Below are 17,515 nucleotides of genomic sequence, written 5' to 3' on the forward strand. Positions count from 1 at the left end.
AATTAAATCCAACATCATCTAATGTTTAAATTTATATATTGGTACAAGGCGTGCAAGACTTTTGAAGTGCTTTTATATTTCATATAATTCTCACTGTTAGGTAGGTGTTATTATCCCCATTTGCAGATGAGGAAACTGAGCTGAAGAGGGTAAAGGACTTGCCCACAGAGAGGTCTGAGGAAGGACTGGAACTCAGGTCTTGACACGAAGTCCAGCACACTCTATCACCATACTACTTAGCTGTCTGCAGTAAGTTGGGCAGGATATGATCACAAGGAAAAATAAGCTTGCCACATCTTTGGAGTTCACACAAAGTACCTATTATTCAGGTTGCATTTCCCTCATCTACAATAATCTTTTCTTTTCCTTTATGTCCTGTAATACTTACTTATCTAGCAATGTTTATTACTATCACATATTATTGTTTATCTTTTTATATGTATATTCCTTATCTCAATTATTTTTACAACTCTTTTAAGACATGGAATGTGTCATAAGTATGTTTGTACCATTAACACTTAGTATAATGCCATTGACTTAGCGAACTCTCAATAACCTTTGATAAGGGTGGTGCAGGCATAACTGATTAACCCTGCATTTACCACTTGACTGAAAAAAGAGCAGATTTTTCCTGGGGGGGACAGAGCCAAGATGGCAGCTGGCAAGTAGGGACTTGCTTAAGCTCTCCCCCAAATCCCTCCAAACACCTGTAAAAAATGGCTCTGAACAAATGGCTCTAGAGCCACAGAACCCACAAAATAGCAAAGGGAAACAGGTCTCCAGCACAGGAGAGCCTGGATGGTTGCCAGGAAGGGTCTATCGCACAGTGCTGGGAGTGGAGCGCAGCCCAGCATGGGCCATGCCAGGACAGACCAGACCCAGAGTCAGCCAGCCAGAACAGGCCTTGGGGCCATGAATCAGTGAGCCATGACAGTTACCAGACTTCTCAACCCACAAATGCCAAAGAGCAGGTTAGAGGGAAACTGCGGGATTGAGTTCAGAGCAGTCCAGCCGCCAGCCCTGGGGGGTGGCAGAGGTGGTACAGCAGTGGCAGTGGCAGCAGCAGGAAGCTTTTGAGGCTGCTTCCAGAGCTCCAGCATCAGCTGCTTCCAGAGTCCCTGGCTTACACGGTGGGATGAATCTAGCAGTGGATCAGAGTGGGACTGCAAGGACCGCTTTGTGGGCACAGAGGCAGGTTCTCTTGCTGTGCCCTGCTTGGATCTGTATTGCGGTCCTGGTTGGTGGTTCTTGGGGGAGGAAGAGTGCTGCTGTGACAGAGCCTAGGGTGACAGTGGAGTAGAAGTAGCTCTGAAAACAGCAGTGCTTGGACCCTAAAGCTTGGGACAAAGTACTCTCTACTCTACAAGCAGTCATATCCTGACAAAAAGCTCAAGGGTCAAGTAGTTGGCTGGGAACATGAACAGGCAGCGAAAACGAACTCATACTCAAATGCACACTCAAACTCAAACTCTAGACTCCTTATTTGGTGACAAAGAAGATCAAAACATACAGCCAGAAGAAGTCAACAAAGTCAAAGAGCCTACATCAAAAGCCTCCAAGAAAAATATGAATTGGTCTCAGGCCATGGAAGAGCTCAAAAAGGATTTGGAAAAGCAAGTAAGAGAAGTAGAGAAAAAATTGGGAAGAGAAATGAGAGTGATGCGAGAAAATGATGAAAAATAAGTCAATGACTTGCTAAAGGAGACCCAAAAAATACTGAAGAAAATAACACCTTAAAGAATACACTGACCCAAATGTCAAAAAAGCTCCAAAAAGCCAATGAGGAGAAGAATGCCTTGAAAGGCAGAATTACCCAAATGGAAAAGGAAGTCCAAAAGACCACTGAAGAAAATGCCACCTTAAAAATTAGATTAGAGCAAGTAGAAACTAGTGACTTTATGAGAAATCAAGATATTATAAAATAGAACCAAAGGAATGAAAAAGTGGAAGACAATGTCAAATAACTCATTGGAAAAACCACTGACCTGGAGAATAGATCCAGGAGAGAGAATTTAAAAATTACTGGACTACCTGAAAGCGATGATCAAAAAAAGATCATAGATATCACCTTTCAAGAAATTATCAAGGAAAACTGCCCTGACATTATAGAACCAGAGGGTAAAATAGAAATTAAAAGAATCCACCAATCGCCTCTTGAAAAAAGATCCCAAAAACAAAACTTCTAGGAATATTGTCGCCAAATTCCAGAGCTTCCAAGTCAAGGAGAAAATAATGCAAGCAACCAGAAATAAACAATTTGAATATTGTGGAAACACAATCAGAATAACACAAGATCTAGCAGCTTCTACATTAAGGGATTGAAGGGCTTGGAATATGATATTCCGGAGGTCAAAGGAGCTAGGATTAAAACCAAGAATCATGTACCCAGCAAAACTGAGTATAATGCTCCAAGGCAAAATATGGATTTTTAATAAAATAGAGGACTTTCAAGCTTTCTCAATGAAAAGACCAGAGCTGAATAGAAATTTTGACTTTCAAATACAAGAATCAAGAGAAGCATGAAAAGGTAGACAAGAAAGAAAATTCCTAAAGAGCTTAGTAAAGTTGAACTGTTATGTTTACATTTCTACATGGAAAGATGATGTGTGTACTTCATGAGACCTTTCTCAGCATTAGGGGAGTTGAAGGGAATATAGACAGAGGGCACAGGATGTGTTGAATATAAAGGGATGGTATCTTAAAAAATGAAATATATTTAAGGGGTGAGAGAAGAATGTATTGAGAGAAGGAGAAAGGGAGAGATAGAATGGGGTAAATTCTCTCACATAAAAGTGTCAAGAAAAAGCGGTTCTGTTGGAAGGGAAGAGGCGGCAGGTGAGGGGGAATGAGCGAATCTTACTCTCATCAGATTCAACTTGAGAAGAGAATAACATATACACTCAATTGGGTATCTTACTCTACAGGAAGATAAGGGGAAAGGGATAAAAAAGGGGGGCATGATAGAAGGGAGGGCAGATAGGTGGAGGAGGTAATCAAAAGCAAAAACTTTTGAAAAGGGGCAGGTTCAAGGGAGAAAATTGAATAAAGGGGTACAGGATAGGAAGGAGCAAAATATAGCTAGTCTTTCACAACATGATTATTATGGAAGTGTTTTACATAATGATACGTTTGATCTATGTTGAATTGTTTGCCTTCTTAGTGAGGGTGGGTGGGAAGGGAAGAGGGGAGAGAATTTGGAACTCAGAGTTTTAAAAGCAGATGTTCAAAACAAAAGTTGTTTTTTGCATATAGCTGGAAAACAAGATATATAGGGAATGGGGCATAGAAATCTATCTTGCCTTACAAAAGTAAGGGGAAAGGGGATACTGGGGAGTGGGGAACGAAACAATCAGAATATATGCCATCTTGGAATGCAGGGAGGGTAGAAATGGGGAGAAAATTTGTAACTCAAAATCTTGTGGAAATCAATGTTGAAAACTAAAATATTAAATAAAAATGATAGAATTAAAAAAGAGAACAGTATGACTGCCCACTACTGCCACTTTTATAGCTGTCTCACAGCTAAACCTGGCACAAATTTTTCAAGCCATATTTTAATTATTTGCAGGTTAACTGATCTAAAACACCAAAATTCCAAGTTAGACCTACTCAGATAGCAAACGTGAGAGGTTCTGTAACTTCTTTTTATAAGGAAACTTTCTAACACTTACAGGCTGCCCAAAGATTGAGTGGTCTACCTCAGGACGCAGCAAGTTCCCCTATGGAAGATCTTCAAAGGCTGGACATGCCTGGATGCCGTAGGTAACAGACGCTTATATAGCACTTACCACGTACCAAGAACTGTGCTAAATGCTTTACAAATATTATCTCATTTGAGCCTCACAACAACCCTGTGAGGCAGGCAGAGTATGGCAGTGGACTGGATGGCCTCAATCTTCTTCCAACTAAGTTTCTATAATTCTTTCACTAGTTGAAGCACAAGACCAGATATGGTGGACTCAAAGCCTTCCCCAAAAAATGTTTCCATATACAAGTCTTACATTAAAACTTGGCACAGGATTCTTTTACGAGTGAATCTGGTCAAAAGTCAGAACTCTTGACCCAACTTCTGTTTTGTTTTTTTTTTCCCATTGGCACCCTGAAGGTACCCTCTCTCATCATCACTCAGCTCTAACTTACAAAACAAGATTACTACTAACATTTCCATAAAAGCAATTGTATCAAAGGCCTTTCTTCCAGAAAAACCACTTGATTTTGTGTGGTCTTTTTAGTTACAGTAATTGCTGCCAATCGTCTGATTAATTAGCTTCCTTTTCAAGTGTACAGGTTTTATTCTCTGTGCTCCCCTATCAAATAAACTTCAAACTCAATCTTAGGGTCAGGTGGGCCAAAGGTCAGTAGATCAGGTTTCAGACTTCTCTTCTGAAAGCATTAAATTATACTTTGCTGTGTCATTTGTCCATTGGCTTAAACATGCATTTAATGTCTGGTATCTATGCAGGACAGAGAAGAATCCTAGGATCTACCACCTCAGATTCCAAATTAAATCCAATCTCCTTTGATATTTTTTCTGAAATTTTCTAGTTGGAACAAATATTCTTTAGTTTTTCTTTAGAACAGAGTATTAAAAGGACATTAGATATGAAACTTGAGAGCTTCATTAGGTGCTGACAGCCTCCAATTCTGCCCTTATGACTGAGTGAATTACATTTCTCAAACGCTATTCATCATTGATTTTCATTTGCCAATGTCAAGTTGTTTTCTTTGGAAAACATCTTACTTAATATTTATTCTCCTCAGCTATACTACAGGAACTGTAAGCAATATATGTCCCTACGTTGTCTCCATCCCAACCAATTTACATACTAGTATTATATTTTTATATTTTCCCCATTATACCCACATATGTAATCTGAACACATGCCACTTTCAGTCAAATGGGTGTTTCTCTTCATTTTGAAAACTCCCTTTACAAGTCTTAAAACTGATCACATTATAATAAAGGCTTTGTAGTATATCTAATCTATTATACATATGATGTTTATTGGTGAGTTAGAAAATATGCATGTGAATTATTTCTCTTCTCAGGATCCTAAGAAACATCTTTTCTTTGGTAGGTCAATTTATATGTAAAGGTTAAGTTGTTTTCCACAAAGTTCCCAGGATCCCCAAAACTAAAACCCTAACCAACTGCCCTAGTATCAAGATATGTTTGGAAATAACTGAAAATATTAAAGTCCATCAGAGAGAGATATTTGAGGCAGGATGACATAGTGAAAACAACACAGGGTTTGGAGTTAAGAGTTTGAACCTTGTCCCTCTCTTGCTTATACTATCATGTGCAGATCACTTAACTTCTTTTCACCTCTGTTTCACCTTATTTAAAAAGAGGGGTTTGGACTAGATGACCTCTAAGGTACCTTCCAGCCCTGAATCCTATGATAACCTATGATAAAAGCCAGGCCTAGAAGTTCAGCTAATCAGGAACAGCCTTAATGTTACTACAAATCTATAGAAACAAAAAGCCCAGCTAACTCAGGAAAGATCAGGCAAGTACCACAAATTTACGGAGATAGGGCTCAGAATCCAGGAGGTCAGTGTCGGTAAGAATAGGATCCGAGAACATGACTAAAACCTTATCTTCGGCTGTTTGTCTTCTGCTCTATTTTATGTCATCTTCTGATTATGGGCAGCCCTAGATGCGCAGGGTTTGACAGCAACTAGGCGAACAGAAGTTAAGAGATGAAATCTGTCTCTAACTGGGGCAAAGGCAGAGATGCCCTAATTATCTCTGGCACATTCCTTCACTATACTACACAAAATTCATAACCCTATAATAGAGATAGATAATGTGATAGGACCGTACCTACAATTTCATTGGCATAAGGAATGCCCACATGAGGAAACTCCACCTACCAACTATAATGTATAATCTGAGAGAACTGTTTAAGAGGCCAAGAGATTAAGTGACTTGTCCTGCCATTATATAGCAGTCTTCCTGGCTTCCAGGCTAGCTCAAGATTCACTTGAGACCAATGAGAAGTATGACAGGGTCAAAAAACAAAAATAAAAACCATGGGGGGAAAAAATTAAAGGAAACATGACAGCAAGAAAAATAGAAAGTTGAGGGAGGATTGTGTTACTCTTAAGTAATAAAAGGTGATTCAGTTAATTAAATGCACCATGATTTCTAACTCTCTATGAACCAAATGCAAAATTTCTAGATCAGATAATATATACTTTATATAACATTTCCTATATTAGGACTATTTTTTACTTTTCCCCTGAGCTTTCAAAAATAGTTCTCTAGAGAGCATTACAAAGTGTAAAACAGATCATTTCATCATGTTAAATTTAAAAGGGTTTGCACAAACAAAACCAATACAACAACAATTAGAGTGCAGAAAACTGGGGGGGAAAGTTTTATATCAAGTATCTCTGATGAAGACCTCATTATTGAAATATATAAAGATTGAGTCAAATTTATAAGAATACAAATCACTCCTAAGTTGATAAATGGGCAAAGGATATAAACTGGCAGTTTTCAGACAAGTAACCAGAGCTATCTATATATGCCATATGAAAAAATGCTTTAAATCAGTATTGATTAGAAAAATACAAATTAAAACAACTCTGAGGTACTAGCTCATACCTATCAGATCGGTTAGTATGAAAAAAGGAAATTGATAAATGTTGGAAGGGATAAGGGAAAACTGGGATACTAATGAATGTACTATTGGTGGAGTTCTGAACTGATCCAACCATTATAAAAACTGTACATACCCTTTGATTCAGCAATACCACTGCTAGGTCTGTCTCCCAAACAGATCAAAAAAAAAAGGGGAATGGGGCAGCTAGGTTTCGAAGTGAGTACAGCACCAGCCCTGGAAGTCAGGAGGACCTGAGTTCAAATGTAGCCTCAGACACTTGACACACTTACTAGCTGTGTGACCTTGGGCAAGTCACCTAACCCCAACTGCCCTGCCTTCCCCCCCAGAAAATTTTTTTTTTAAAAAAGGGAAAAGAACCTATTTGTACAAAAATATTCATAGCAGCTCTTTTTATGGTGGCTAAGAATTGGAAATTGAAAAGATGCCCATCAATTAGGGAACGGCTGAACCAGTTATGGTACATGATTATAACTGAATATTATTGTGCTATAAAAAATGACAAGTAGGATAATTTTAGAAAAACCTGCAGAGGGAAGTGAGCAGAACCAAGAGAACATTGTACACAGAAACAGCAATACTGTACAGTAAAGAATTGTGAATGACTTAGCTATTCTCAGCAATACAATGATCCATGACAGTCTCAAAGGACTCATGATGAAAAATGCTATCCACATCCAGGGAAAGAACTGATGTTGTCTAAGTGCAGACCAAAGCATACTATTTTTTACTTTCTTTCTAATCTTCTTGTACAAAATGACTAATATGGAAATGTTTTGTATGTTGCACATGTATAACCTATATCAAACTGTTAACTGTCTCAAGGAGGAGAGGGAGGGCAGGACAGAATTTAGAAATGAAAATTTTTAAAAAAAGAGAATGTTTAAAAATTATTTTCCATGTAATTGAAGGAAAAAATTAAAAATATTATTTTTTAAAAATAGATCCATGGAACCCATGGCCAAAAAGTCATTTATTTTGTTCTCAGAACCCTTTTACACTCTTAAAAATTAATGAGAACCTGCCTAAAGAGCTTTTGTTTATGTGGGTCATATCGATATTTATTGAATTAGAAAATAAAAACATCTTAGTGTTATCATGAATTTTGACCTCGAAGATCCCTTTCCCGAAAGGGTCTTGGGGACCACATTTTAAGAACCAATGGTAGAGAGGACTCATGGTGAGTAAACTGCATACCTCTCAATACACAGCAGCAACAAGAGTTTCAGATTGTTGCCTGGGACTCTGGGAGGTTAAACGGCCTGCCTGAGGTTACAAAGCTATGTCAGGAGAGATAGTAGAACCCAGGTCATCCTGACTGCAAGACACACACTGTGTCTACAAGGTCTCAATGCCTCTATCTTATAGAGAGGGACCATTATTATTATTACTATTATTCATTCTAACTAATTAGAATGAATAATTATAATTTATTAAAATACCTATAAGTATCACAAGAATACTAACTACATAAGCTTATAGAATTCCAATTTTAGGCTTAGGAAAATCAGACAAGAATGTAATTTAGGGAACTCGGCATTCTGTAGATGCCACTACACACACACACACACACACACACACACACACACACACACACTCTATATACATTATATACATACAGGTATATATGTGGGGGTGTATATATATATATATATATTTTTTTTTTAGTAAAATACAATTATAGATTATAATAATGGCAAATAGAGCCAGATGGGGAAGTGTAGGTGCCCATAGGCTTTATAGGAATGAGATTTTGTTTTCTAATAGGTGTAATGGATATAATCTCTAAGAGTATGCTTGTCTATTTGTGATAACCCACATTTAAAATACCACACAACAGTGCATGTTTGCATCACCCCTTTATTTCATAACCAGAAACAATACAGTTCCATAGGGTAAATCATCAATAAATAATGGTTGTTTAATCATTAAACATAAAACCCCACCTCTCTTTGGCATCTGACAGTATTCTATTTCTTGTCAAACTAATGACTGTATAGATATATAGTTTATCTTGGAGATTATTTCTTTAATGCAGTAAGTTTTAAAAGGTGCAATTTACTTGAAAATGTACAAAAGCTGAAATTATTTCCAGCAAAACAATTCTGATCAAATCAGCAGGATGTAGGCAAACTATTCCAAGGCTCTTTACTGTAGCTTACTACAGTGGAGGTATAATAAAAATGAGTGAAAAACATTCCTAGTGTTTTATAGCACATGCTCAGCTCCAGAGCTTGCTAGTCAATCTGGTTAAAGAACAGCTGCAACTGCACCAGAAATGGCCGATTCATCAATTAAAAGATGTCCCTATTTCATAAACAAGGTTCCTAACCCTGAAATCATTCACCGGCCTTCCAAAATAAAATGCTAAATGCTGCCAGAAATGCCACTTCAGTGATAAATTGCACCTTTAAGAGACTGCCCCACCCTCCCACCAAAAATAAAAGGAAAAAAAGAAATAGGAACTTTTACAAAAAGGTTAAGTTACATACATTTTCAAAATATATTCAAGCCCAGTTTGAATAGTATTCGTTATTAATGTTTGGACATTACTTCTTCAGCCACAAATTGAACCAGTGCATTTGACAGAAATTGTTAGCTAATCCAGGATTAACCCATTAAGACTGCAGAAGCATTTTATGCCTTCAAACTAATCTTAGAAGCTAGGTTTTCAATAAAAATGTTCTGTGCTATGCACAGCTAAAACTGAAATGATTTAATGCCATGCTGAAAGATATCACTTCAATATTAATTTAAATATTCAGTAATAGAAATCATGACTTCATTTCTAAAAGTTTCACTCATTGAAGATTCAGATGCAGTCAGTATTGTAACTATAATCCACAATCAAAAACAGAAACAAAAGAAAACAAACCAAATCCTGTACCTCATGATGTTTCAGGTGAATTTCAATTCAGAATTTAGAAGTAAAAAGAACTATTCAACTTATGAAACCTCATACCGTAAACTTCCTAGAGAAGTCTACCCTCATAAATGGTAAAAATAAATATTTTGTATCTCAAATTTAATTTTTATTAAGATATACTTTAAAGAAATATTTTACAACAGGAGGGAAGATCAATAAATTTCCAAGAGGAAATTTTTAAAAATTGTTCAATAACATTATTGAAGCAAGTGAACAAAGATTTTCTTGTCCATCTGAAATGTTATTTTTTTCCAGTGCAAAATCAGTTATAAAACATTTTAACTGAATTTTTAAAAATAAAAAGTGGTCCAGTACAGCAATATTCAGGTTCTCAATTTCAAAAACATATCATTACCATACATATATATCTATATATCATAGTAAAATACAGAAAGAAATTAAGAAGCAATCGAATACTTATCTGATATAAATTTCCAGTATATCATACCAAGTTAGCAACAACTAGGCAGATCCCATCTCCAAGCTGCATGTCAAATCATCATAAAGACTTTATATTTATCTATTGAAGTCTGTTTTTGCTACCTAAATAGTTATCCGAAGTAATGCCTACCAATTAAAGTCACTCTGATTTTCCTGGAGATCATTTGTTCTAGAATAACTTTCCCCCAAAATACCTGTAATTTTGCTTCCATATTCAACATTTTATCCAAATTTTGTCGTTGTAGTTGCTCTTCCAAGAACACTTAGCTGATTAACCTCCCACGATGCTGGAGATTCATTTCTACAGTACAAGAGTGGATTTTTGCAGCCAAGTGAAACCAACCCAGAATTGGCTTACCCTCCCTAATTCATGTGTTGTTCCTAGCAAACATACGGTCCCCTCGGAGGGTCAGATGTTGAAGTTGATACTGCAGTACTTCAGTGTCAGCAGGTTCCTTGATGTTCATTTTATCTAGATTGAGGTAGTCCAGTGATTTTGAATGAGCCCTTTTACCTTTGAGAAGACAGAGAGGTAAAGGGCCATGGAGAGCCTTGTAAGGTTCATAAGGTAAAGCCTTAGTGCATTTATCTCCTGAGCTGGGCATTCGTCTTCGCCGCCTTCCATTGACAGCAGGGATTTCATATGGCTGGTAGTACCTACTTCTGGTTTTGTACAAACGAGAGGAACGTGCAAGTCCCGTTTCAAGCTGTTTGGAACGCAAGGTAGGCATGGACTCCCCCTTATTCTCTTCGCCTCCTGAGCACTTTTGGGCTAACTTTAAGAGCTCCTCACCAGTTGTGAAGCCAACCAAGTAGTTTGAATCCATATGAAGGATCTGATAACCCGACACGGTCCGTCTCATTGGTGAACAGGGCGTGCTGGAGCACCGAGGCTTTTCTGTTTCAGCTTTTCCTGGGGAATTCACCTCTGACACCGGTAAAGGAAGGGTAGATAGGGTAGTTCTGGAGTCTCCATTAATGTCTACTTCCATTTTAATTACCAGCCTGCACACCCCTATAAATAAAACAGACGGAGATTAGAAAAATAGAGCATATGAAATTTTTAGCTAAGCTGGATCATTTTGGGGAGGGTTTGACAAAAACACTCAATATTCCTCTGACAGATTTCTTCCTTCATTTCATAAAACATCTCAGAACAGCTATGAAGTTACTACTGCATTTCTGCCTCCAAGAACTTATCAGTCAAGTGAAAATAAGGTTTATCTAGCACTTACTAATAATAATAATAGTTAACGTTTATCCAGCACTTACTAATAATAACAGCTAATGTTTATCTAGCACTTACTAATAATAGTAATAGTTAATGCTTATCCAGCACTTACTAATAATAGTAATAGTTAATGTTTATCTAGCACTTATTAATAATAATAATAGTTAATGTTTATCTAGCACTTACTAATAATAGTAATAGTTAACGTTTATCCAGCACTTACTAATAATAGTAATAGTTAACGTTTATCCAGCACTTACTAATAATAATAGCTAATGTTTATCTATCGCTTACTAATAATAATAGTTAACATTTATCCAGCACTTACTAATAATAATAGTTAATATTTACCCAGCACTTACTAATAATAGTAATAGTTAATGTTTATCTAGCACTTACTAATAATAATAGTTAATGTTTATCCAGCACTTACTAATAATAGTTAATGTTTATCTAGCACTTACTAATAATAATAGCTAATGTTTATCTATCGCTTACTAATAATAATAGCTAACATTTATCCAGCACTTACTAATAATAATAGTTAATATTTATCCAGCACTTACTAATAATAGTAATAGAGCACTTACTAATAATAATAGTTAACGTTTATCCAGCACTTACTAATAATAGTAATAGTTAACGTTTATCCAGCACTTACTAATAATAATAGTTAACGTTTATCCAGCACTTACTAATAATAGTAATAGTTAATGTTTATCCAGCACTTACTAATAATAGTAATAGTTAACGTTTATCCAGCACTTAATAATAATAGCTAACGTTTATCCAGCACTTACTAATAGTAATAGTTAACGTTTATCCAGCACTTACTAATAATAATAATAGTTAACGTTTATCCAGCACTTACTAACAATAATAATAGTTAACTTTATCCAGCACTTAATAATAATAATAATTAACGTTTATCTAGCACTTACTAATAATAATAATGATAGTTAACGTTTATCCAGTACTTACTACTAATAATAATAATAGTTAACATATATCCGGCACTTACTAATAATAGTTGACGTTTATCCAGCACTTACTAATAATGTTAATAGCTAACATTTATATAAAACTACGCATTAGACACTATCCTAAATGCCTTATGATTACTATCCCATTGGATCCTCACAACAACAAATTATTCTCATTTTACAGGTGAGGATACTGAGGCAAAGAGAGGTGAACTGATTTGTCCAGGATCATAGCTTGTGAGTGTCTGGGGTTGAATTTGAACTCAAGTCTTCCTCACTCCAGGTCTGGTGCTCTATTCACTGCAACACCTAACCGCCCCAAATTAGAATGTAACCAAACAAAATTTCAGAAAGGTGTCAAACTATATTCCTTGAAAACATCTATCTCAGGGATCTGCTTTTTTTTAAAAAAAAAAATGCTTTATGGATGCCTTTTCTTAACATCACAGTCATTTCTGGAGGTAAAACCTCACCATTTCTGCAGATTAAAACCTCCTTTTTTAACAAAAGAAAACAGTAAAGCATAAACAAAATGACCACGTATACAACATTCTGCCCAAAAAGCACCCCTCTTATCTCTGTCACAAGGAGAAAGCAATGTTGTTTCACTATGTTCTCCTGATCCATCACTGGTTTTTCAATTACTTAGAATTCTGCTTTCTTTTTATGCATCTGTTTAAAATACAGATCTAGCTATTGACATCAACCATCATTTCCGATTAATTATTATTTTGCAAGAATAACCCATCCATGTCCAAAAAGGATCTGAGGCAGATAATTTCTAATTCTGTTTATAAGGAGAAAAATAATTAATTACCATCTTTTAAATTTTTAAATTTAGTTCTACAATACTCAACCCTTTCCCAAAGCACAGACACACATAAATCTACAAAGGTCCTTTATCTATATCCTCAATAAGTTATGCAAATAAAACTGAGTTTTTTTTTTACTTTTATGTTTTAATATGTTAAAGTATTTATTGTGCACCCATTTGCAAGGAACAGATAGACACTAAACATAATAAATGTGTTTGTGAAACAGAAACTTGATTTGGGGGAACTGCTAAACAAATTATGGTATGTGAATAAATATATCAGAAGCAATATGATAGATTCAGAGAAACCTAAGGATATTTGTGTGAAATCAGCAGAATCCTTTTTTTGGTCCTATTTATTGAAATGTTCCTACCTGCTAAGTTAATAACAAAAAAAGTAGATTAAAAAAAGAAATTGCTGCTCTCAGGTATTCTGAAGAATTTTTTCATAAATTTCCCAAGCATTTTTCAGTAACTTCCCAACTAATCTTTTTTTCTTAAATATGAATGTCAAATACACTTAGCATCCATATCAATACTCCAAACTAGAAAGTATAGATAACCAGAATTCTTTTTTGCACAATTAATTTTTTTTTACTTATAGGAGGAAAAGCAACAGATATTGGGGTCAGTACAGATTCAAACCAATCTCCTACTATTTTTATATCTATAACTTGATACAATTATAACTAGTATTTATAAAAATAGCTGAAGTTCAGGGCAAGATCTTCTACTGTCATCTGAACCAGAGATTTAAATAATGTCCTGAATAGTTTTAGCACATTTTATGATATATTAATTCTCTGAAAATTTATAATTCAGGTTCATTATATATGGCAATTCTCTGTTAACTCAGAATCTCAGTTAACTAGAATGTACCACTTCTCCACATTATGAATAGAGTCACAGTGATTTGGTGCTCCTCAGTTTTAAAACATAAATTTTGTCATAACTTTGAAGGTAGTGAAAGTATCATTATCCTCATTTTATAGAGGAAGAAACGGAGTCTCGGGTATAAGGTGATTTGTTCAAGATCACACAGTATATGATGTGCCCTAAGCCTCAAATTCACATCTTCTGACTCTAAATCTAGCATCATCACTGATGGTAAACAAGACCCTGTGTTTTTCTCAAAGCAGGATTCACTTGTCTCTAATGGCATTTTAATGGTATGCCACTGATATAGCATGGATAATAAAATAATATGCTGGCATTTACTTTCAAATGTATATAAACTTGAAGATGTCTGGTTCTGCTGAACCCCACTATCAACAAAGTTTTAAGAACTAATACACACAATAAAAAGATGTTTCCCTTGTCCCCACTCAAGAATTTTATTAAAATTTTACTTGCTAAAGTGCAAATATATTAAAAGATCAAAAATTCAGATCCTGCCCATTCAGAATTTTAAGACAATTTAGACAAGGCAAGAAGTTATTTTTAATCTTTGTATTTTCTATAAGGGAAAAAAGTTTTATAAACATTGTACAAAGACGCAATAGTCACTAATTAGCATAATTTTTAAACGGCCCTGACCCATTTATGGGAAAACAAAATTCTAACCATAATTCTTTGTCTATTCATTTAGGCAAATTCCTTAAAAGTGTTTACTTGGTGACATTTTTGTAGCCTAAAATCTCTGCATATAAAACTGGATGTATTTAAACTGTATTTATTCTGCACATTTTTGGTAAGCTAATTTCTGTAGATAGTCTATAATTTAACAGGACTGCTTGTGTCCCAGCCAAAATCCTACCTTCTACAGGAAGTCCTTCTAGATCCTGCTTAATTCTAGTAATTCCCCTCTGTTAATTATCTCCAATTTATCCTTTTTTTTAAGGCAATGGGGTTAAGTGACTTGCTCAAGGTCACACAGCTATTAAGTGTCCAAGGCTGGATTTGAAAAATTTATCCTTTATATAGCTTGTTTATACACAATTGTTTTCATGCTGTCTCTTCCATTAGACTGTTAGCTCTTTGGGCTGTATTTGTATTTTTAGCACTTAGCACAGTGCCTAGCACATAGCAGACATTTAATTAATGTTGACTGACAGAATGATATTTTGACTGGAAGAAAAGAACAAAAACTGTTAATAGCAAGAATCAGAAAAAAGAAGATAGTTTAAAAAAAAACCCACCTAGCTGTCCCAAACAAGTTGTCACCAAGCCTTAGTAAACTATATCCCAGGGTTCTCAAAATAAAAAAGTTCATGAATGTGAAAGATCATGCAGAATGGGAGAGGTGACTCAGGACTAAAGAAAGAGGAACCCAATTAAAGAGATGGCGTGTGAGTATTTTCAAGGGAAATGATGACTGCTAAGAGGTAATACGATTTCATTAACAACAAATCAATCTAGACTAACCTAATTTCCCTTTCTTGACAGGTGTACTAACAGACAGATCAGGGGAATGCTGCAGACAATGTAAAATGCTTTTCTGAAATCTTACGCAAAGTATCTTATTTTATTCATGCAAATAAGAGGGAAAATTATGGGCTATGTGGCCATTTAGGTAGATTGAGAACTGGTTACAGGATCAGATCCATTATCAACCCACAGGTTTCTCTAGTGGAGTGTCTCAAAATCTGTAGTTGGCCCCCGTGCTACTTATTTACTATTTTTATCAATGACGCACGCTTATCAAAACTGCAGATAACACAAAGCTAGGAAGAAAAGAGACAATCAGGATCCAAGAATACTTCAACCATTTACAACATATTACTAAAGAGATTGTTACATCACACACATGGAAGTGATCCAGAAAATGACAACTAAGATGGAGTCTAAGGGAGAAGTGACCATGCCATGTAAGGACTGGATGAGGAATGAAGATTATTTAATGGGAGAAGAGAAGCCTTAGAGAGAATGTCACGTGACAGGCATCTTTAAATTATCTCAAAGTGTAACACAGAGGATGTGTTAGGTCTATCACACTTGGCACCAGAGCAACAGAAAGTACCAGAAGCCGCAGAAAGAGGGATTCTGCTTTAATAAAGGGCATCTTCGTAACCATTAATGCTTAAAAACAAAACAGCTTGCTAGGAAAGTTGTGGCCCCCTACTCACTCCTCTTCTCGCCTCCCCAAGAAATCTTTAAGTTATAACTGAATGTTTTGTCAGAAATGATACGGAGGCTAGTCCTGTTCAAGTATGAATTTGAGTAGAAAGACATTCTGTGCAGGCTAATTCCCCCCCAATTATTAGAACAAGAATTTGAGAGCAAAGAAGGTAAGTTAGGAGACATGACTTATGGGGCATTGAATGACAGTTCTTATGACAGTGATTCTGAGTCTGATTAAGATAAATTCCTTTCAAATTAAATCTAGTTTTAACTTTTTTAATTTCCTCAAATAACTTTTTAAGAATTGGGGCATACACATTAAATAAAAGCAAATTTTAACTCAACTGGACATTTTTCAGACCCATAACCGAATCTCAAGTTGAACTATTATTTAAATGCTTGCATATTTCAGTATTCATTTTTTTAAAGTCTGAAATGGAACTGAGAATTAAAGTAAAATTTAAAAATGAGTAGTTTTTGAGTAATGGCTACTGTGTTAGGTGGTAGATGATGAAGTATAAAATAGTTTATGCTTTCAAGGAAGTAAAAATCTAGTTGAGGAAACAAAACAAATACATGAGAAGTTAAATAAAAATAGAAAACGTAAATAACAGCTCACAGCAACAAGAGATGTCACAAGGCAGTATACAATTAACTGCAAATTGAATGGTATAAACAATGTGTTCGGGAGTTCAGAGGAGGAAGAGATCATTTCAGGATGACGTGGGTGTTTATGGAGAAAAGCATCATGGAGGAGTAGATTTTAAGCTGGATCTTTGAGGATGGTAGAAGTCAGCTAGGTGCTAAGTGGGGAGAGCACTTGGGACAAAAGCAAAGTAAAAAGTACAGAAATAGGAAAACACAAGGAATGTTAGCAGGGAAATGAGTCAGTGTGACTGAAGTATAGGTTTCACATAGACGAGTAAAAGAAAGTTAAACTGAAAAACTAAGCAGAGACATGAATATGAAGGGCCTTGAATGTGAGGTTGAGGAATCTAAACTTTTATTTTACTGTCATGGGGAACCACTTAAAGTTTTATGGACAAGGGAGAGACCTGATAAGAGTGTTTCAAAATTTAAGGAAGATTAACCTGGTAGCAACGTGCAGTCTGGATTAGAGGAAAAGATAACATAAGCAGGGAACCCAGTTAAGAAGCTGTTAAAGTCATCAAGGCATAAATCAATAAGATACTCATGGTGGGGAACAGAAAAAAAAATTCTATAGGACATGGTAACTGGATTGAGAGAAGAGAGAAAAAGTCAAAGATGACTATACTAATTTGAGTCAAGTACACCTAAGGACATTCAAATGGAAATACCCAGCTGGCAACGACTTGGTTGAGCTCTCTCCAAAGAAGGAGAATAGATGATATACAATGGATCTGAGAAATGAAGCATGAAGTTGGAATCCTTGTGCTTGCTTTCTTTCCA

General features: G+C 35.7%; 1 protein-coding gene across 1 annotated transcript in view; it reads right to left on the reverse strand.

Moving 5' to 3' along the window:
• Window positions 1-8,471: 8,471 nt before the first annotated feature.
• MACIR (macrophage immunometabolism regulator) overlaps window positions 8,472-17,515 on the reverse strand; it is a 36,478-nt gene continuing 27,434 nt past the window's right edge. Inside the window, exon 3 of the mRNA XM_036745689.1 lies at window positions 8,472-11,011. Within this exon, the coding sequence (XP_036601584.1) occupies window positions 10,365-10,988 (624 nt within the window). The 5' untranslated portion in view covers window positions 10,989-11,011 and the 3' untranslated portion in view covers window positions 8,472-10,364. The remainder of the gene's footprint in view (window positions 11,012-17,515) is intronic.

This window comes from Trichosurus vulpecula, chromosome 1 (assembly GCF_011100635.1).
Source record: "Trichosurus vulpecula isolate mTriVul1 chromosome 1, mTriVul1.pri, whole genome shotgun sequence".
NCBI lineage: Eukaryota > Metazoa > Chordata > Mammalia > Diprotodontia > Phalangeridae > Trichosurus > Trichosurus vulpecula.